This window comes from Molothrus ater, chromosome 13 (assembly GCF_012460135.2).
Source record: "Molothrus ater isolate BHLD 08-10-18 breed brown headed cowbird chromosome 13, BPBGC_Mater_1.1, whole genome shotgun sequence".
NCBI lineage: Eukaryota > Metazoa > Chordata > Aves > Passeriformes > Icteridae > Molothrus > Molothrus ater.
In genome coordinates, this window is record NC_050490.2 from 5,688,818 (window position 1) to 5,710,773 (window position 21,956).

General features: G+C 41.9%; 1 protein-coding gene across 7 annotated transcripts in view; it reads right to left on the reverse strand.

Moving 5' to 3' along the window:
- The window catches only part of TJP1 (tight junction protein 1), a 158,692-nt gene that overhangs the window by 47,788 nt on the left and 88,948 nt on the right, over positions 1–21,956 (reverse strand). Inside the window, exon 1 of one of the 7 annotated variants that reach the window (XM_054516196.1) lies at positions 20,798–21,066. The exons of the other annotated variants lie outside the window; for them this stretch is intronic. Within the exon in view, the coding sequence (XP_054372171.1) occupies positions 20,798–20,830 (33 nt within the window). The 5' untranslated portion in view covers positions 20,831–21,066. Of the gene's footprint in view, positions 1–20,797; positions 21,067–21,956 lie in introns of those variants that run through there. 7 annotated transcript variants of the gene reach the window in all.

Below are 21,956 nucleotides of genomic sequence, written 5' to 3' on the forward strand. Positions count from 1 at the left end.
TGAGGAAAACCACACTTAAAGCTGCTTTTCAGATGACAATGCACAATCCAAGTTAAAAAAACAAACAAACAAAACCCAGAATTTTCAACACTGCATGTCAGTAAAATGAACCTACTTTGATTTAGATCACTCTGGAAGCACAAAGTCTCTATAATAGGACATGGACAGTTTGAACAGTACAAGTCATCTTTACATCTCAAAGAACAATCTTGAGAGGAAAAGCTAAATATATACATACACATTTTAACAATAACTAGGTTGTTCAACCATTCCACTCAATTGTTCCTGTGCTTCCAAACCCACAACACACTACCTTAACACAATTTCCACTGCCTGCTGATCTAGAATCCCAAAGGCTACACCTTTTGAACATAAAGATACTGCATGTATCTAAAAACATTCCTTAATCGCTAGTTTTCTTGATGAATTTTTCTACAAGAGACATTTTTGCTCCAACTTCTGGGCACTGTTCTCTCCAGGCTAAAAAAGCAGCTCGGTGTTTAACTCCCCACATCCATGTACTTCCCAGCTTGTTTAGCATGACTCACTTTTCCAGAATGGCCTCTCAAGTCCAAGCTTCACACATCACAGTCAGGATCACTGAATCTTCTGCTTGGTGGTACTGCTGCTCAATGCAAAAAATACTAGACCTCTTTCCCAAAAAAACCCTAATCAAGAACAGTTTGCACAAATTTGGAGGGATGCAGCATTGTAGTTAAATAATTAAATACTGGATTACAGATCCAGTTAAATCTGAGTATTTATAGAAGTGTTTATGACACAGGCCTAGTAAATCACATTATCCATGAAAGGCAGAAGGCTGACACTCAGGAATAAGGCAAAACAAACCAGAGTGCAAGACCCACAGGCAGCTACATCTCAAATGATCTCAGGTGAAGTTACTTCAGCTGAAGAATCCCACTCCAAGACCCTGGTAACAGTATCAGCCAGCAGCCAAGCAAAGCTTACCAGCTCCTGAGGGCTAAGGCGTGGGAGCACTGGGCTGGAGTGTGGGATCCTTGTCTGCTTTGCTTCTTTCCATTTTGCTTTCCAGCTGGCAGTGAAACCACGTAGGATCACAAACTCCAAAGTGCTGGCAGTAGTGGTTCACAGATCACTACTCCAGGCCAGTGCAGCAGCAAAAGATAGCAAAATCACCCAGAACAGAGAGGCTAAAAAAGCAAAGCAGCAAGCCATGTTTCTCCCCTCAGCAATGGATGCCACAGAGAAGCACAGACAACTTGCAATTTGCTTTTGCTTTAAGTAGTTTCTCTGCCCTACTGAGCTAGGTCAGTATTATTAGGACCTAAAGATTCCTAATTTAGAGTATAAATTTTAACATGTAATTGAAAGGATTTATCCTCTCATTATTTACCTCAAATTTGATTTTTTTTTGTATTATTTTAAAATCAAGATCTTCAAGGAACTCATGTAATATTTCAATTGTTTAAATCTCGGGATACAACCTGAAAAGCAATTATTTTCCCACAATAAAAGCAGCTTAAGCAGCACCCACTGCCCTCCTACTAGTTTCCATCCTCAAAAAAATCCCCTCCATCATATCTTATGCAATGGTTATGTGGTCATTGTTACCTGTATCCCCACCAGTTCATCCCAACTCCAACAACATGAGCTGCTCCAGTTTGGAAGGCAGTCCTGGGAATGTAACAGGTCAAACAAGAGCCTCCCACCAAAGCAAAAGAAGCCCTGCTGAAGTGCACACAGCTGGGACCAGAGGCACAGCAACTGACACAGCCTAGGGCAGCAAACTCCACACTGCCCACCTGGTGGGTTTGGTTTAAAACCACAGTGGTGGTCAAATGGTGGTGCAGACTGCCCAGGAAGCCATGGAATATCATCCTTGGAGGAGCTCAGAGCTGATGTGGACAAGATCTGGGCAGCCCTGTAGCTGACCCTGCCCTGAGTGTGGGGCTAGAGCAGATGATCTCCAGAGCTCTGTTGTGCTCTGGATGATCTGACCTCACTGTTCTGCAATTATTCTATAAATCAGATTTGCTGAGAATTGCCTTGAGCACAGACTTGGACTAGCTGATCCCCAGAGTCCCTTCCAACCTTAATTACTGTGTGATTCTATGTAAGTTGCATTTCCAGCACATTTCTGAAACCAAATCAAATCATCCAACTGCAGACACAACCTCCATCTCTACTCTTATACACAGCTTGGCTTCAGTGTTTCATCACTCATAAAGAACATCAGCTGGAGTTATTCCAGTTTGGTTTTTCCCTTAGGGGAGAAGAGCACAGTATCAGTATCAAAGAAAGCAAAATAATTCTGTATTAGCTTTATGTAAGAAGCCTAAATAAATCATCTCTATCTAAGGCTTATTTGAAAAGTACAAAGACAAAATGCACACAAGTAAAAGACTGTCCACCAAGAAGTAACCAACATGAATGTAGACATCAGAGCAGCAATCAAAGCATTCAAGCACTTCACCTGAAGACAAAATGCCCCTCACCTTGTTTTTAATCAAGGGAATCATAATCCAGTTACCAAGCACTGCACCACATAAATTTTAGATCATTATACTCTGAAGATCTGTCAAAAGAGAGCCTCAGGACAGGTAACAGTGTCCCACTAAGAGCTGGGCTGATTCTCCAAGACCAGAGCTTGCAAGTATGAATAAAGGTTTAAGAGGCTTGCATTACAATTCCAATTACAGGTGCACAATAACAGCCTTGACATCTTCTATTGTGCCAATAAAAGAGGAGCCTACAGAGGTTAATTTCTCTTGAAAATTTTGAGGGGGGAAGGGTATTGCTTATTTTGTTTTTGCTTTTTACAGTCAACATAGCCACAGCAAAACTATACATTCTCTAGTTAATTTACCAAATTCTCCTAGAATTAACAGTTGAAATGCAGGTGTTCAGAACATGTGCACACACACTACATTTTGCCTTATGGAAGCAGCTGACAACTATTTTTGTAGTAACAGGATTAGCATGGTGGGAGTGTGTTTCCCTGGTATTTTACCCCTTGAATCTCAGTATGAAGAAATATGTCACTGGGCAGTAAAACTTTCACCCCTGCCCTGCTTGTGGGTACAGAATTTCTTCCTGTGAATCTCAACCAACCATTCTTAGTAAGAAATTTCAGGAAAAGTGTCCTTCCCTACCCTGAACAACCACACACCCAGATGGCATCTTCCCACCCTCAACTTGGGTAGCTGTCAGTTAAGAAGATTCAATTTTAGCAGTCACATGGCTACTAGAGCATCTCCAGAACACAGTACAACTCTGAGCTCACATTAATTTCACACATCCAAAGAAAGCAAGTCTCAAATCAAGGATACAGAAAGACAGAAGTTCAAACAGGAAGAGAGGGTAAATAATGTTAAGTCTTCCAGATCCTTGAAAAAGAGTAACTTCTTGTGTTAGAAGTTGTTGGTGCCTTTGGAGTAAGGACACAATGGCAACAAATAGTTTGGTTTAAAAAGCACAATACAAGGAACACAGCAGGGTTCTGTTTTACTTTCAAATGCAGTGCTTGTGCATTGAGAGAGGAAGAGAAACAAGTCCAGGAAGTCACTGGGAGAGAAGAGAATGAGAACTAGAGCAGCCATAGCCCCCTGGCAGGAGATGGACATGAGATTTGGATTGGGAGGACAAGGTAACAAACACCACCACAGCACTCAAAAGGCTTACTCAGCTATCAGCAAGGTAAACATTTCTAAACCTTCTTATCAGGCAAGTGTGGAAAGCAGAAAACACCCCATTTTTCCTCAGCAGAAAGGACTATCCCCATTCTATTAACATCTAGCTGCCACATTACTTCACCATGAAATGGATTTTCCTATTTTTTGAAAACACCTACCATGAAGCAGTATCTGTTTAAGCAGACAATCTACTATCCTTTGAGAGACAGTTGTTAAGTGTCAGTCTGTCCTTGCTTATATGCACATCAGTCTGTTCCAGGATTTTCCTGATGAAAAACTCTTTCTAAAGCTAACACATTAATGATTAGTAGGTGTTACAGAAAAAAAATAGCATGCTACAATTGTCCCTGCATTCAACCTCAAAACTGAGTAACATAGCTCTGACAGAACTCAAAACCAGGTAATAAGTTGAAGGTGTAGAAAGAAAAAAACACTAAGATGGATTAGTCAGTAAAACCAGTGTTTAAATTCTGAACATATAATGCAGAAGAAGAGATGGGGAAAAAATTCCTTTTCTTTTTTGAATCTAAGTTGTTCCATTGCATTCAGCAGCCCACAGACCTGCAGATGGGCTCACACATCCCAAGGAGCATCTTCCTACAGCTCAATCAACATCTTCATTTTTATCAGCCCTTGATACCCTTTTTGTTTAGTGTCTATGTAATATAAACTAAACTTATATTAAACTTATCCACCGCTATTATGAAAAATCAAAGTGATTGGGAAGGTTCGGTTTCCAAAGAGGGGTGCAAAGGGGTGAATGGGGTCTAAGAAAAAGCAATTCATTGTGTGAAGCAAGTGAAGAAGTATCCTACAACATACCTGAGGCAAGGCACAGCAGCCAGGGGATGTGGAGCAAAGCCTGGGTCACACAGAGCACACTGGAGAACATCAGGTGTCTCCTCAGAACTGCACCTTGAGGCCACACAAAGGGTTAAGGAGCAGCAACAGCCTGAAGCTTAAGGCTCCATTCATTCCCAGCACAGAGGATCTCCTTTATTCACAAAGCTCCTCTGAAGTGAAACCAGGAATCAGCCTGGCACTGAGGAAGGCTTTCCTGGGATGGGAAAGGACCAGCCAAGAAGAGAAGCTAGCACAGGAAAACCTTCTCAGGTGGGTTATTCATCGACTATGAATGGAGAAACACTGCCCATACAACAACATACCTGCAGACACTGGCAAATCCTCTCTGCTGCTGTCATGGACAACACAATTACTTATTCACAGTCAGTCAGAGTGGGATTTTTTTTTCCTCTTAATTCTGGCTACGCTATTAGATATTTGCAGAATGTGGCATTTCAGATATGGCTTCATTTCAGAGGGCAAAAGAAACCTCATTTTTACCAAAGACTTACAAGCATCTTTTATAGAAAACACATCTTTTTCTAACTTCCAATTTATTAATATTTTCCCTTCTTTTTTAAGTTCTCTTGAGGAGCCAAGGCCACTAACAAGCACAAGAGAATATAACAGCAGCTCCAGAAGAATCAGCAAGCAGGAAGAACCAGTAAGGCATGTCCATGCTTTTTTTGCCTTTCCTTAAAAGGACACACAGCGGCAACAGGGGTCACCCTGCCACCCAAAACATCTTTTTATTTCAATCATAGCTCCTCATCTTCTTAAAGAGCAGCAATGAAACCAGCTCCATTGGGGAGCCAAGACCGGACAAGAGGCACTACAAGCAGCCCTGAGATACTGCCCAGCACCATCAGCTGCCCTGCTCCCAGTTCTCCCCTTTGATTTACTACTGGCAGCAGTCCCACCACTGCCTTCCACTACACCAGTGGTTCACAACCAGACTCTTCAGAAAAGCTGGACACAAAGCTGGACACACTATATACTAACATAAGAAAAGCACTTTTTAAAAACACCATGTTCTTGTTTTCTGGGGGTTGGATCTTCTCTTTTATAGACTGCATCCCTACCCCACTCCAAATAGGTGAATTGCTATGAACCCCAGGCTGAAGAATTACCCCAGACATTTCTGACTCCCTGAGTCAGGAGCCAACCCAGAATCCTTCCCTCCTCTCACCGAGAGGGCAGAAGAGACATTGGCTACAGTCACTGGGAAAAAATGACAGAGTAATTATGGACAGGAGGCTTCACACTGACCTCCGTAGGTATTCACATCTACATAACCATCACATCGTTCCCATCCCACCCTGCAGACATCCAGCCAGGACTTCTTTATTTCCTGTTTGCACATCAAAGTAGAGGAATGAAACAAGGGAATTCACTAACATGCTCAAGAGCAATAATTGTTGACCAGATTAGAACTTCCTAGCAGCAAGCTGCCTTATGCATACCATGCAAAACAGCACACTTCAAAAGCAATTCCTCTCATGAAAATCCATTTGGTAGACTTAAAATTATTTCCACCACTGTAGATGAACTAACACTGAATTTTACATAAAACCCAGTATACAAATCTAGAAAGCTTAAATTACCTAAAATTACAATCTTTCAGATCAAATAGCTTCAAGGCCTGCCTTTTCAGTTCCAACTTGACCTTCCACTTCCCAAATTCAGTTTTAAGGTGACAAAAAGCCCAAATAGACCTAAAACCACAGTCCCTTCAAAGGGGAAAAAAAGCCACACCCAGAAAGCCAAAGGTTAACTGTAAAAATGGTCACAAAGCTACTTTTGTATTTACATCAGCAATTAAAAATACACTCACTGCAGTGGAACAAACTGCCTCACCAACAGCTTTAACCACATGACACTAACTTTTATTCCCACAAGTTCATGTGTATCAAGGATACAAGATTATATTCTTGACCAAAACTGCATCATGTCCATTCATCACCACTCTGGAATGCACATTCCCAAGTATGCAAGAGAATTGTGAGGGTAGAAATGATCAAAGCGATTTTATAATATGCACTGGGCCTCTACAGAATTGCATCTTCTAGCTACCTCAAACTCTATTTAAAAATGGAGCTGGCAGGGAAACCCAAAGCCCTTAAACAAGAGCAAATTCCTATTTTGTAAAGTTATTCTGATTATATTTCACATTAAGAACTGCAAGAAGGAAAATCTGCAGAACTATAACCTGACGTTCCAGTTTGCAACCTGAAAACACACTCAAGTTTACACAGCCTTTACCTCACCCCTGGACTGCCCCAGCATTCCTTGTGCTACAGAAAGCAGCTCTACTGAACTTCAACATTCTGAATGCAATAAATTCTAAGAAAATATCAAAAAGGTTACAGACCAAGGAAATAACACTTGAAATGTTTAAGTCTTGCCCCATCTGTTACGTTAAGTTTTACATTCTAGAGCAAGTTAAGACTTCAATTGACAAAAGAGAAATTCACCTCAAGAGTGAAAAAGTTCAAAAAGAAGCAAGGAAAAAAGGTAACAGAAATCCCACTGTATTTTACCCTCTGCAAATATTTGTTCACATTGCTGTGCATTAACTCCAATCTGTTCCACAAAAAAAGGAAATCAGAAATCAATGGCACAAGGGCTTCCACACTCCTGCCTGATGTGAGTCAGCACCTTGACTCGAGGGAAGGTGCACATAAAACAGTGCCACTTCATTTCACTGCTAAACAAATTCTTACAAGAGCAGAACTCCACTCGTAGCACACTCTTGCCCTTGGATGTTACCACCAGCACCCCAACCATCAGGTGTATTTGGCATCTGCAAGTAAACGGTGCAAAAAGGCCAATTTTGTGATAACATGGGCCTCAGATGAATCAGCAACATATTTTTAGGATTGCTTCATGACTTTTTGAGGAACTAAATCATTACAAGGCAATACAGGAAAAATCTGAAGTACTTAAAAGCTCTTTTCCCATTCCACCTCTGCTCTACATCTTGCAGCTACACTGAACTAAGGATTTTAGCTGCCCAGTCCTGACAAATTGAACACACCAAGGTTCCAGGAGCAGGTTCCAATTATCAGTTTGCACGCTTTTATCAGACCGGTGACATTTTCCTTGACAGTGCATTGTCAGCTTCGGAGTCAGTGCTGTTTACCCTCAGCAGATCAAAGAGAACACGTGCTTTACCATAACAATGCTGCAGATTATCGACGCACACACTTCACAGACCTACAGATCGAGACCAGTGGCAGTGACACTTCACAGAAGGGAAAAGTTCTGCTCCTCTCTCCAAACTGGAGGGAAGGGTAACATCAGTAAAGCATTAGGTATAGAACAGATTAATATCATTATTTCAAATAACCTACAGCCCCACATAGCTACATAGAACACACGATTGCATCGGGACAATTAAATGCAAACATCAGTGCTACTTTGAAATAATTTTCAAAGCAGTATTTCAAGTTCTCTTTATTTTTAGGATACAATACAAGCATATTTTCAGGATACAATTCAAGCATATTTTCAGTTTGGATTTTCTTTTGCTACTGGGTACACACTTTTTACACAATGAAATCTGAGCTTCTCATGTAAGCAAGTGATAAACACCAAAACACAGAGAATTTTAGTATCTGAAGCTTGCACATGGAACTCATCCTAAACAAGGCTCATAGAATGGTAAACTTAAATTGCAAAGCATTTTTACTTTTTAGGGGGTTCACTTTACATTTGTTCCATAACACATTTTAGAGGGTCTTTTCCCTACCACCAAAAGAATCAGTCTCCTCCAGTGCAAGTTAAAAGAACACTTAGCCTAAACCATTTACACCAGTCCACAAAAAACATCATCCAACATCACCAAAAGTAATGCTCTTATTTAAATGCACGTCTGTTACTTGTTTCCAATATTGAGAAGAGGAAGAAAAAAAGCTGCACACTCTATAAGCACTCACCAACAAAATTAAAAATTGAGGTATCAGAGAAAGCTACAAATAAACCCCAGTAAATACTGGGAGCTATGATGTATGTCTGACAATGAAAATCTAGACACACCAGCACTGCAAGTGATACCAGAAACTTTCTTGGCAGGTTGAAAATAAGGAGAATTCATGGCATTTTTAGAATTGCCTTTAAAGTGAGACTGCTGGTGGTCTCCCTGTCTGCACAGGCCTGAAGAACTACCTTGACTCTCAGCCCTAAGTACCTAATAAAGAGACACAATACAGGTTATTTTCTATAGCAGTCAGTTTGGTACCTTTTAGAAATGGAAACAGAAAAATTAATTATGTTCAATTATATTGTTCTGATTCTGCACAGATAAGACACACCAGGTGAAGAATCCCAAACTAATCACTACACCAAGACGTGTCCACAATGTAAGAGTGGATGCCATGGCTTCAATTCAACTTTGAAATAAATCAACTGTGCAGTAACTCAAGCAGAGGCAGACCTGTGAGAAGCTGCTCTCTCCCTCAGTCACCATCATTTCATCAAGATTAATCCCTGATTGCAAGCCAAGCTATGGTGAAGATGAGAAGCACGTAGAGTATTCCAGAAGAGGAACTCTGAACACAACGACTAAAAATAAAAGTCTATACATAATTACTGAGAGATGCTACCCATCAAATCCACCTCTTAGCAAGTATTTCCCATCTGTGCTTAATGGGCAGATGTCTTTTTCATTCACTCAGCACATTTTTTGAAATGGAAAACTATGAATGACATTCTAGTTGTTTATCCAACCAGCTGGAGAAGAAACTGGGTAAGCACTTGGTTAACAGCTGAAAAGCCTGAATAATTGTGGTGAATTACCTGTTTATACCAGATTAGAGCTTCAGTTCATTCAACTATAGCCCCAAAAAGCTACCAAGTCACTGTCACTGAGAATGAGTTATTGGGGAAAAGAGCAACTGAGTTATCTACAAACCTGCAAATTCAGCAAGGAATAGTTTTTTCAAAGGAACATTCCCCTAAATGAGTAAGAAACCAGAAAAGTTCAGCTTCAGGACACCAGACAAATCTGCTTGATGAGTCAGTTCAATAGAAAAACCTATCAGGAGACCACAGATTGCAGAGAAACCATTCAATTCAGAGTATTCTTTGGAAAAAAAATCCTAAAGACTAAATATGTGAGGATAAAATCAGTGAAAAACTTCATCAGAAAGGTGAGACATGAAAAAGCAGTTCCAGCCAATTCCAGCTAAGATAGCTTAGCACAATTTTATCATTAAAGTGAGAACTGAACAGCAAAACAAAACTTACTGCCAGAATGCTTTCAAAGCTTGACTGATAATAGTCATATCTTCACAGTCATGCAACTTCTAATGATCTGCACAAAAAAATTAAGTGCAGTGAAAATATCTAAATCTGCACCTCTTGTATCAATGTATTGATTTGATTGCATCTTTTCCACTCATTTTTGTAGGTTCACCTTCAGAAGTCACTTCTGCAATGTAATCCTCCCAAAGATACTGTAATGTTATCAACATGTGTAAGTTATGCATCCTTTTAGCCTCACTGTGCCATTTCAATTGATCCAGATTAACACACCTTGAACTGAGCTGTGGAAAATGTTTTCTTCTATGAAAGTTAAGGTACAGCTATGAAGTACATATGAAAATATATACAAAACCCAAATTACCTATTACCTACCAATTACCACAAGAAGAACAGAGTTCATATCAAAAAACCCCACTCACTATGTAGCTACACTGTTCAGTTAGTTTCATGCTGTAAAATCATTACTCACTCTATTCTCTTCACTGCACTGTTATAGCAGGAAAAATACCTTACATTCTTTTACAGCTTGAAATTTATGTTTTAGTGCATTGTCACTGTATAGTACGTGGTCAAAGAGCAAAGGTAATTTTAAGTACACCAGTCCTTGTATACACAACTCTACTCCTTCAAGAGATTTTAGGCACAGGTTGTGCATATTTTGTAGTGACTGAGATTGCAGTAAACAGGAGAATTCCTGATGTCACACTCCCCCCAAACAAGGGGACAATGATGCCATGCTGTACAACAGAAGCTCAGGATTATATCAAATGCCATACATGATACATACAGTACCCATCAGATGTTACCTCTTTATTTTCTACCTCTCAGCAGAATAGAACAGAGATGCTTAGCTTTTGATCCAAATGCACTGAACTCTACCAGGCTTAGAACCTGAGACAGAGACAACCAATAGAACATATTAAATATACACATATTCCCTGGGAACAAGGATTAAATTGTGAATTGCTAAACTTGCCTTCATAGGCACTAGGCTATCATGCTTCTTATGTAGAGTCTTGGTTTAGAAGCCTACCTACCATAAACACCCAGCACCTTATTTTCAAACAGAATATGGATTCTCTGTGTTTTGTGGAAGAAATAAAAAACAATCTATCCTTCTAAGTCTCACCAGGCTACTGGAATTAAAGATTTTATTCTTTTGTACTTATTTCTCCTCTTCCCATGATCTCTGCAATTCAGGCACTACCTGATCTAACAAATATTAATAAAACTAAATAAAAGTAAAGACAGTAAACAAAAAATCAAGTCAGCTTAATCTCTATTCCTGTTCTAGTCCTGTGTCTTCATACTAAAGAAGGTACTGGCATAATCACCATGTATGAAGCCCATTAAGCACCAGACACTAAAAGAAAACATTTGCCAAATTCTTCTTATTCTTCAGAGCAATTCAAGAAAAGACATTAGAGCTCAAACTATAGGATAGATGCTACATTGCAGTAAACGACTTTGCACTGTACTCAAAGGACCATTGTTGTTTAATCCCTGCTTTGCCCAGTCACACACACTTTCTTCTCCCTAATCCACCCACTCTTTAAAGCCACCGCATGAACTTTTCAAGGCTGCTTGTTTGCAGCAGCTCTGAATAAACCACACAAACCGCATCTCTCACACACGTGACTAGTTTTGAAGTGAAAATTAACACAAATACAATTTAAATGGAGACAAGTCAACACTTGGGCCCAGATAACTGTGTGTGTAGTCAGCAGGGAAGAAGTGTTGTTATAGAAAATGGGGGCGAAAAGCACGGAATGAGAGCTGGCTTTGTTCACAGGCAGTAGCCTAAGTGCCTATCAGTCAGCAAAAGCATTTTTAAAACAGCTGCATCAAAGCTTTCTGCAAGTTAGTCAGCATGTGACAGGCCAGCACATTACAACAGTGCCACAGCAATCTCTGCATAATAGGAGTGCTCGGAGTGACCTGAAAGGTCAGTGTTTTCAAGCATTCCAGTAATCTGTAAATTGCCTTGGCTTATCACTTGGAAGCAACATAATTACATTGCTTGAAGGGCTAGGACAGTAAAGACAGATTTTAGGTATTATGTTTTGGTCAGCTACATACTAACCTCTACACTGTAAGCATATCCAGAAAACTCAGAATAATGTACAAATTTAAAAAAGGATTGTTTTTAAAACATCAAAGTCTGCTCCTCTGATAGAGGGAAAACTATTGACAAAGATTTGTAACCATCTATAGTAGTTTATCAAGTATAAATATCTTTGAAGGTTTTTTTAAAATTTCTTAACAAGTGTCCCAAAACGTTTAAAGATACTTCCTACAAAACTAATTTTTAAATACAGCAAGACTGCAACTACTACTGAGTAAATTAAAAGGTCCTGTTCTGGAAGTTAAAAGGTGGAACAAGCAAAATGTAATTTTCATAGTAAGGGTTTAGTTTCACTTGAAAACCAGTACTTTCTGTTGGAGAAAAGAAAAATTATTGTTGCCAGCTATAAACATCCCAAGCAATTTACTCATAGGCCAATCATTGACTTTAACAACAGATTTTTCTAGAAATAGAAAAGCAAAATCAGATCTACCGGTCCATCTCCCTCACAAGATTAAAAATGCTGCCATTTGGTTGCCAAACAGCCTAATCAGGCACAGTCAAAACTATTTCAACCCACTCTGATTGAGGTGTTGTGTGGTGCCCCAAAGCACAGAATGCAGCCACCAAGCCCACCCAAGGCTCCTGCACAGATCTGTCCTGGCAGCCCCCAGCTCCCCTCAGCTTGTCCTGTGCAGCCCTTGTGCTGCACACCTCCAGCACCATCTGCTTCCACCGCCAGCAACTACCAACAAACCCAGCCCTACTGCTTCACCGAAGGTGAATTCCAGCATTCACACACGAGGGACAAACACCAAACACAAAGAGCAAGGCAAAACTTCTCCATTTTAATTTCATCATAAAGAAGAAAGAAAAAAAGCTATGCAGTATTTCTCTGACACTGCTTGCTTTTGTCTAAAGTACTTTTAAGGCACGGTGATTTTTTTTTTAATGGAGCTAATAAATGCAGTCAGAAGTTCAGGCTAGTGAAACACACGCTGCAGAAACATCACATTTATGTTTAAAAGGCATCTCCCGCCTGTTTAAACTACAATGCTAGCACAGCTTCAAGTGCAGGACATAAATCTCACATTACTGTAAACCAAACTAAGTTTACAGCCAGAAAGACAATACTAGTACTACCAATAATGCAACTGACTTAAAAGGTGCCCTCATCATGCAGGAAGGAAAAAAAAAATCCAACACCACTGGTCATTCTAAAGGAGAAACTATCTCAGTAACTCTCAACCACTGGCTCCTTGCTATTCCTTACACACCTTCCCAAGAGAGAGACATTTACTGATTGCAAATAAACACAACAAGTAAGAAAACCTTTTATGTTAGCATTGGTATTCAAACAATTTAAACAACAGATCCCCTCATTTGAGACTCAGCACTTTCCTGGGCAGTTCTAGGGTGGATTTACCATTGAACTACCAACAATAAACAAATCACAGAGCATTGGAAAAAAATAACCCCACAGAGTGCTTCTACAGCACTCTGATTCAGATGAAAGGTGTTCTTCATTCAAGCCATCAACACTGTTTCTGTAAACCTGTATTCCTTTCTTGTACTTCCTAGCTAAATGCTCCCAGCTTTAGGAATATTAATCCAGCCTACATTTTCCATAGAAAACAAAACCCAGTCAAAATGCAAGTGCACTTAGTTCTCTCATGAGATTAGACTCCAGGAATTTCCATTCTTACATAGCTGGGTTATTAACAGAGAGGTTTATCCTGTATGCAATGGCCAATCACTTTCCACAACTTAATTTCAATCCTGAAGGAAACACAAGTTCTTTTGTCAGAAAGCCATGCCTTTAAGCTTGGCTTTAAGATCTTAATACCCACTGAAAAAAATATTTCAGGAGTCCAGGTTTACAGGAAAAATCAGTACCCCTGTCACCTAACACTGTGCTGAGAAACGAATTCATGTGAAGGCATTCATGGGCACAGGGGCATTTTTTCCAAATAAGATGTAGGAACAATGCTGGGTCAAGCGACATAAGGAAGTTTTTAAACAACCATCCTGTGATGAGAGGGTTAACATGATCTGGCCTTCTCCCAAATTCAGTTCTGGGGAAGCCAGTCATCCAAAATGAACATGAATTACGTATTTATTACAGTCTTGGAATTTGTTCAGATAAACAATAATTGGCAGAATTAGCCCCAGGTACTATCCTGATTCCATGCAAATTACAACTAACTAATTAACTGATATCATATTGTCAAGCAGCACCTCAAAGTTACTTCTAGAGCTTTACAGCTATAGTCATTCCAATTCTAAAAGATCTATTGAAACCAATAAATCTTTAGATTACATAATTTACACCTATTATATTTTCAATGAACTGAAAGCATCTGCGTACATACTCTTTGTTTTGGTTTTTTCTTTTTATTTTTTTTTACCTTTAAATATGTTTTTATACACCTTTTTATAGCAATATGTGCCCAGTCAGTCCTTTGTCAAAGTCATGTCACCACTGCTGTAATTTAAGTAATAGAAAAACTGACATCATTGCTCAAATTTCACAATCTGTCCTGTTTCATTATGCTACTGCTTCTGGTTATAATTTAAGGTTATTACTTCCTTTTAATTAACTTGAAAAATTGAGCAGTGTCTCTGCAGCCACAAGTTACTTCTTATTAATTTTTGTGTTATTGAATTGATGGTGACTATAACTAAGGCATTAATGCTGCTGCAGGAGCACCATGGCTGTCTGAAGAAAGAGACCCAAGAAGGCTTGCAGGAAAGGGCAGGGGATGTTATTTCAGCCCAACAAACTCGCCTCCCAGAGCCGTGTCCAAACGCTTGACCATATGCTCTGAAGTGTATTAACAAGTCTCCAAGCACCTTGCTCATTCCATCTCCCATCTGGATACATCCTAAGAAACAGTCACCAGCCCAGAGTGTAAATAGCTGGAACAGGTCCATTTAATATTTACAAGAAAATTTTTAAGCTGGATATAGAGAAGGGGACCATCTGTTAAAGTGATTGCTGACCCAGTGGGGCAGAGGGGAAGACACTGTTACTGGACCCCATTCAAACTAGGCAAGGAACTGCCCAAACAGTCCCAAAGGATCACAAGCTGAAAACTAATTACTGCCTTTTTAGGAGGGGTGGGGGAAGATTTTAGAATTAAGTTCCTAAGAAGAAGTCAAATGTGAAAGGCAAACGTGATGAAGACAGAAGGCTGCTCTGCAGTGCAGGCCTTACTGGGAAAAGCCTTGGGAACTACAAATCAAACAAACTGCCGACTTCTGCTCAATTTCTATTTTCAGCATATCAGTGCTTTGGATATGTGGGGGTGGGGAAACAAAAAGGCCATCAGAGCCATACCAAGTTCTGTTGTTGCTTCCTCTGCTATGGGAAGTTAACCGTACACCTTCTGATGAGCTATATAGGCCAAAAAGGTCACATTTGCCCACTTCTCCTAAGAATGTGAACTTCTCCAATGCAACACTCCCTACTGCTGTCATCTTACTGAATTTAGGCTGCCCTCCCCCACCACAAAAGGGAAGAACATCTGTTTATAATGGATTAGGAAACAAGAATCCTATTAGAGATTACCAAATACTCTTGAGAAAATAAATACTTTTTTAATGTACAGCCAATATTTACATTTTTAGCACCAACAATACAGGTAATTTTTCCAAGTGTCTAAATAAATCCTGATGTGCAAACGCAGGAAAGACCTCTAAAGAACTACTGAAAATCCTACAGAGTCAGGAAGAGTAAACATAAGGCAGGTTCCCAGTCCTGCACACACTGGGGCAGGTTCTCCAACCCTGCAGTAGCCCATCTACATAGCCCAAAGAGTCCACAGAGCTTGGGGCTTAAGGAGCTGTCTAAGAGTACAGCACAGCAGGAAAACCCCATGGATAACCAAGCAGACACCACTGTCCCTGGACAAGCCACCACGCTTGTGGCCTCAGCAGCACTTGTTACTCTGCAGCCTCCAAGGGATCCACGCTGGACCTTAAATACTCAGCTGAACGTGTCCCTCCATTTCCTCAGATCCTTCACTCGAGCACATCACAGCCCTGAAACAAGAGCACCCCTACTATTTATGACTGTACAGCACATATTTGAATAATCTGTCCCTAAAATAGCATAATTATAAGACAAGACAGTGTTTTCATTTCAGGACTTTTTGGACTCAGCATAAATACACTGCACAGAATCATGGAATTCATTTTAAGACTTCCCTACGGCTGTTTGCTTAATCAGTACATTCAGTGAAGAAGTCATTAGTAATATATTTGCCTGAGAAAATACTGGGCATACTTTGATATTAATTTCTGTTGTATTCATACCATGATAACACAGAAATACTTGTGGGGATATAAATGACAAATGTCTTTTTGAACCCATACAAAAACAATAAAAGCATTTGTTTCAAATACTATCCCTTAACTCAAACTGACACGTAGAATTTGACAGTGATACAAACCAAATGTTGGGCCTATTAATTTTGAAATGGACATGTCCATGGCTTTACTCCCCCCACACTGTGATTAATCAGATTTTCCCCTGCCACTCCAGTGTGTACACAAGACAAGGCCTTTCCACAAGGTATAGAGGACAGGAGAAGAAAACAGAAAGGAGGATCTTATTTCACACTGAAAGCTCATTGGCAAAAAAATGGGTGAACACTTCAGTCCTTGGTGAGAACTTCAACTTTGATACAAAGCCTTCAGATGAGTGCTTTGATCTGAGATAGACAATAATTTTGCACAGCATTTCAAGGAATAAACCCAACATATTTAGCACAATTCAGAGCTTGAGTAGTCAACTAGTTACAGTTCTGTTTCCAACTCAGTACCTTATGCTGAGTAGTTAAAAGCCAAGTATTTTCACGAGTTCCCAGAAGGTTTTGACAACAATGGTACATTGCAGTGTGAACACAGACATATAGTCAAGCTCAATAACCACTCCTGACTTCAAGAACAAATTCAAAATACTATGTTTTGAGCCTTTTTTAGCACAGACACACCTACTCTCATAGAACCTAAGTAGTAGCATAATGTGCATCTTAGAACACCTATGATGTACAGTAACCCATTTCTAGAGGTTTTCCTTGACACAAAGATTAGCTAGCTGGTCACTGATAAGGCCTTACTGATTTTCCACTCTACAAAGGTGGAGCCAGTTGCCAGGCACCGTCAGATTTCAGCTCTGTTTACATTACAGTAATCTTTACACTGCACGTTGAACCAGAAGCAAACTCCAGCATTCACTTCATAATGACCTACAGAGTGTGGAGCTTGCAGCTCCTCTCACACTGCAGCCAAAGTCACACTGGAAAATGCACCTTGAGTATCATCTGGTAATTGAAATTACTGATAGTCCTAACTGGAACAATGGATTCAAGAAATACAAGCTACTCATATAAATTATTCTTTGAAAAATACCTACCAGTATTAGTATTTCCTAAGTTCCAAATACAACTTACAGAAAAACTAGCAAAATTAAATGCAATATTTTAAAGGTTCTGTATAGGAGGCAAATTCTTAAGTTAAACTGAATTCTCAGATACTTTCCCATATGTTTTCTATATATTTATTTCTTTTTGTTGTTACAGTTGAAGAGTCTCACAAACGACCAAAGAAGAACTATCTAACTTTACAATGCCCATATACAGACTTACATGGGAAAAATAAAATACTGCTCCAAAATTAGCTATCTCACAGACTGAATTAAAAACATTTGAACATATATGCTCTACAAGAAACAAATCCATTGGTGTTTCCAAGTAAGATTTAGGGTACAATGCTAACCCCAGTTATGAAAACCACAGGTCATTGCCCCTAAAACAGAAAACCAAGGAGTCCTTGCAATCAGCATGTCTTGAACCATTAACACAGCCATGTTCTCAGCTCCTGATTCAAGGGGTTGTAAACAGATACATGCCTGGAGCTAGAAAACCAGTTAAAACAACCAAAATTCAATTAGTTACAAGACTGAGGTGAAAGACTGAAACACTCTTCCTGAATGCATTTTAAAATAGAAGGGAGTCTCGAGAACTCAGGTTCAGCATTCAAAAAGGCTCAGGGATTGAATAAGTTGTCCCTTTTCAGGGTGATTATTTTCTTTGTTTGGTTTGGGTTTTTTGACCAATGTGGACTATATTACAGTCTCCAACTTAAAGGCAAAAAGAAAGTTTACATCCCATTACTAGGACCCTGACAGTCATTCCCATAGTATCCATGAGTACAGTTCAAAAAGACAGCAGAAGAGATTAGGCCCCTCAAATTTTGCAGCAACAGGCACAACCAGATTAAACTTCCAGCCAGTCTTCATTTCCCCGCCATTTTCTATTGCATATTACCAACAGCTACAACAAGCACATAACACCTTAATAAAACCACATTCTTATACAGCATAGCAGGGGAAAAAGCTAAGTAATCTAAACTGAAGGGCAGTGAAACTGTTTGTGAAAGACTGTGGATAGTAAGGTGTAACATAATCAATCACAGCAGCCAAGATTATCTCATGTACAAATAAGAATTATTCAGCTAACCAAAAATATTTTTTTCTCTTTTTTTTTTTTAGGTTTTGTCCAGTCAGCTGTGACACAGTAACTGTGGATATGGATACAGAGCTCAAAAGTATATTAAGTAAATGTTGAGAGAAAACCATTCATCATTTAATGCATTACAACCCCAAAAATGAGAAACCAGATCCCATGCCCAAAGGGGTAACTAAAGGAAACAAGATCTGGACTGTGAACGCAGAAATCCCCAACATTCAAGTATTTCCAAAATACTTCTAAATCTCCTTGTCTATGACTATTAAAACTACATGGAGAACAGCCCAGGAACTAATGATTGACATACAATTACCAATATCCACTGACTGAAAGCATCTCTGTTTTGGCAACAAAACTCATTTGGAGCTGTATGCATCGGATTCTAGTCTTCAAAGACATTTCTGTGATCAAGGTAAAAAGGTAAGAAATAATTTTGATAAAAAGCTATCAAATTTTAAGAATTTACTCTAACAGTCACAGGACCTACAAAATGAGTTTTTTTCCTGAGAAAGAGATGCTATTTCAATTACATGACTTCCATAAATCTGAAAGCATCCCAGTGAAGAGTTAAACCCCAGTGAGACTATATTTTGCAACATTCTTAAATTAACATACCTTTCAGTATAATTAGTTTGGCTGATACTGTATGCATGTATGCAAGCTCCAAGGGCCAATGTGATATGACCATGAGCAGGAGGAGTTTCAAATAACTGCTATAGCAAGATACAACTTCCAATTAACACAGTCTGTACACCAGTCCACAGCCAAAACAGATAGACTTTCTGTACCCTTCTGCAACTTTAAATACACTTCTGTATTTAAAAATAGAAAAACACTTCAAGACAGTACATGCATGTGTGGAAGGCAATATTTTTCCACAGCCTCACAAAAATAGCTGTATTTTAAGAGAGCATTTTGAGCCAGAAACGAGACTCTTATACCCCGATTTTACAACAACAACAAAAAAATCTGCAAAATTCAAGTTGATGCAATTTCTCACAATCCCTCACAAAGCAGAATTCTAACACAACACTATTCAAGACAATATTTATCTTCAACTCCTATTTGTTGTTAATATAAATGTATTTGTAAAGTACTAAAAAGTATGTTTTATCTATCTATCTCCATAGCTAGGTGATAGCAGAAGTATGATATATTACCTAAAATAGGTTACTGTTCCAACAACAAACATTTATTGTTGAAATGTGTTTGTCTATATGATAAAATGTAACACAACACCTCCGGAAGCATACTTAAAACAAGCCATGAAACTCAGTAGTCAACATTAGCTTTTAAATTTTTTAAATTCCACTCTGGAATCTGAGGCTGCCTCGAACACACCTCCGAAGGAAGACCCTGGAGGTGGTGAAATCTCCAGCTAACAGTATCGTACAACTAGAGTAAGTTTGTTACTTAGTATCTCGAGCGCCGAAGTTTTTCGGTACTAACACAGCAAGGTGTACATTTTACTTCAGCCTGTAGAATACCACTTCTGAGTAAGTGCATACCAGCAAGTGACATCAGACCGAAACCACGCAGTTTCACTCGAAAGCAAACACCACTAAGCCGAGCTCCGGTAACACCGGCCAGCACACACGACGGGAACTCGTCGCGCTGAAGCCGGAGCAACTACTCAGGCACCACAAGCTAAAAATGAGTTCGAAATTCAAATTCAAACTAGTTTCAAAGCAAACCTTTAATTTTATGCGAAGGAGAAATAACCTGTTGAGCGTTTCTAGCTCCACCTCTGAGCCCCGGGGCCGCTCGGCATTACTCACCGCCGCGCAGCCGGGGGAGGTCAGAGTACACACCCCGCAACGTGCACCTGCACCGGCAACACCTACGGATCAGGTGGAGGACCGGCACAAGTTTCTGACGGATTACCGCCGCCCCAAAGCTGTTTACCGTATGTCAGCAACAATCATGCCCGACTGATTCAGCGGCCACAGAAAAAAACCCTGCACTACTGGACTCTCCCGGTTGAACCTTTCCTAATTGCTAGCCGGCTCCAGCCTGGAACAAAAGGGCACGGCCAGCGCACCGGCGGGAGCGCGGGGGCTTCTCCCGGGGGCAGGGCCCGGCTGCCGCAGCCGTCCCGGGGCCGGGGCCGGGGCCCGCACGTCCAACAGGTGGGCGGCCGGGCGGGACCGGGGCGGCGGCCCGGGCCAGGGGGGTGCGGACCACCTGCGCGCCCCTCCCAGCAGGCAGGAGGGAAGCTCTGCGGGGAAGGCGGCCGGGAGGCTCCGGCCCGCCTCGCCCACCTCCTCGGTCGGCGCTAGCCCGTGCCCTCAGCACGGGCGGGGGTAAAGCCGCGGCCACCGCGGTGCGGGCTCGGCGGGGCAATGGGAAAACCGCGCCGGGGGTACCGCAGGATCGGAGCGGGCAGGGAACGCGGCTGCCCCGGGGCCGAGCCTTACCTTCGTGGAAGCCGCTGCGGCCCTGGCAGACATTTTGTTTCCTTCTCTCCCCCGGAGCCGGGCGAGCGTGTGCGCGCCTGCAACTCTTCAGGCCGGGGGAGAGAAACTCGGCGCCGCCGCCGCCCGCGCCTCACGCAGCCGCCCGAATAAACATCCCAGGGCGCGGGGGGGAGGAGGAAGAGGAGGACGGCAGGGAAGGGGCGGGGACGGGGGAGGAGGGAGAGAGGAAGAAAGAGGAAGGGGAGCGAAGGCTCAAGTTTGATAAAAGTGTGGTCTCTCTCCCGCGGCGCCTGGCGCGCCGGGGCCGGGTTCCGCCGCCGGGGCACGGAACGTGGGAGCGGCCGCGCTGCCCCCGGGCCCGCCCGCTCAGCGGCCGCGCCGCCCGCCCGCCTCGTGCCTCTCCCCCCGCGCAGCCACCGACATGTCCGACTGCCGGCACGGCCCATCCCGCCGCGGGGGGACTGCCCGCCCCGCCGCCGCCTGCCTCCGCTTTTCCGCAGCACCCGGACCCCTGGACGGCGGCGGTGTGGCAGCGGCGGAGCGGCAGGTCCCGGCCCCGCGGGCTCTGCCGTGCGCGGCGCGGTGAGGGCCGCCCGCGGGGCTCGCTGGCCGCCGGGCTCCCCCCGCGCCATGGTCGGGGCGGCGGGGGCCGAGCGCGGCCGGGCCGGCGCAGCCTATGGGAGCGCGGGGGGCGTTTGAACGCGGGGAGCGGAGCAGGCCGGGACCGGCACCGGGACCGCCCCGAGCGCTGCGGGGCCGCGGGACCGGGCGGCGGCGGGGGCTCGGCCGGGCCCGGGGCCCGCGCTCTCCGCCGCACGCGGTCCTGCAGCGCTCACGGAATTCTCGCCCCGCTGGAGCCGGCCGCAGAGCTGGGATGTCGATCAGCGCGGGCTCAAACCTGCTTTTGCGTTTGCCCATTGTTTGAAGGGGCGGGACGTTAGTTTTCGAGTTCCTTAATTGTACATCTTGTTCTTGAGATAAAAGCAATAAATACACAAAAAGAAAACAACTTGGGAGATTTGCTTTGCTTTAAGGTGGTGACTGCATAACCTTAGCATTTCCTATAGCACCATGAACTGCTGCCTGTGGCTTTGAAAAATAAACTTTTCCCAGTATTTTAGAGTGCCTTTTACAAAGTAAGTATTTATTTAAGCACTAA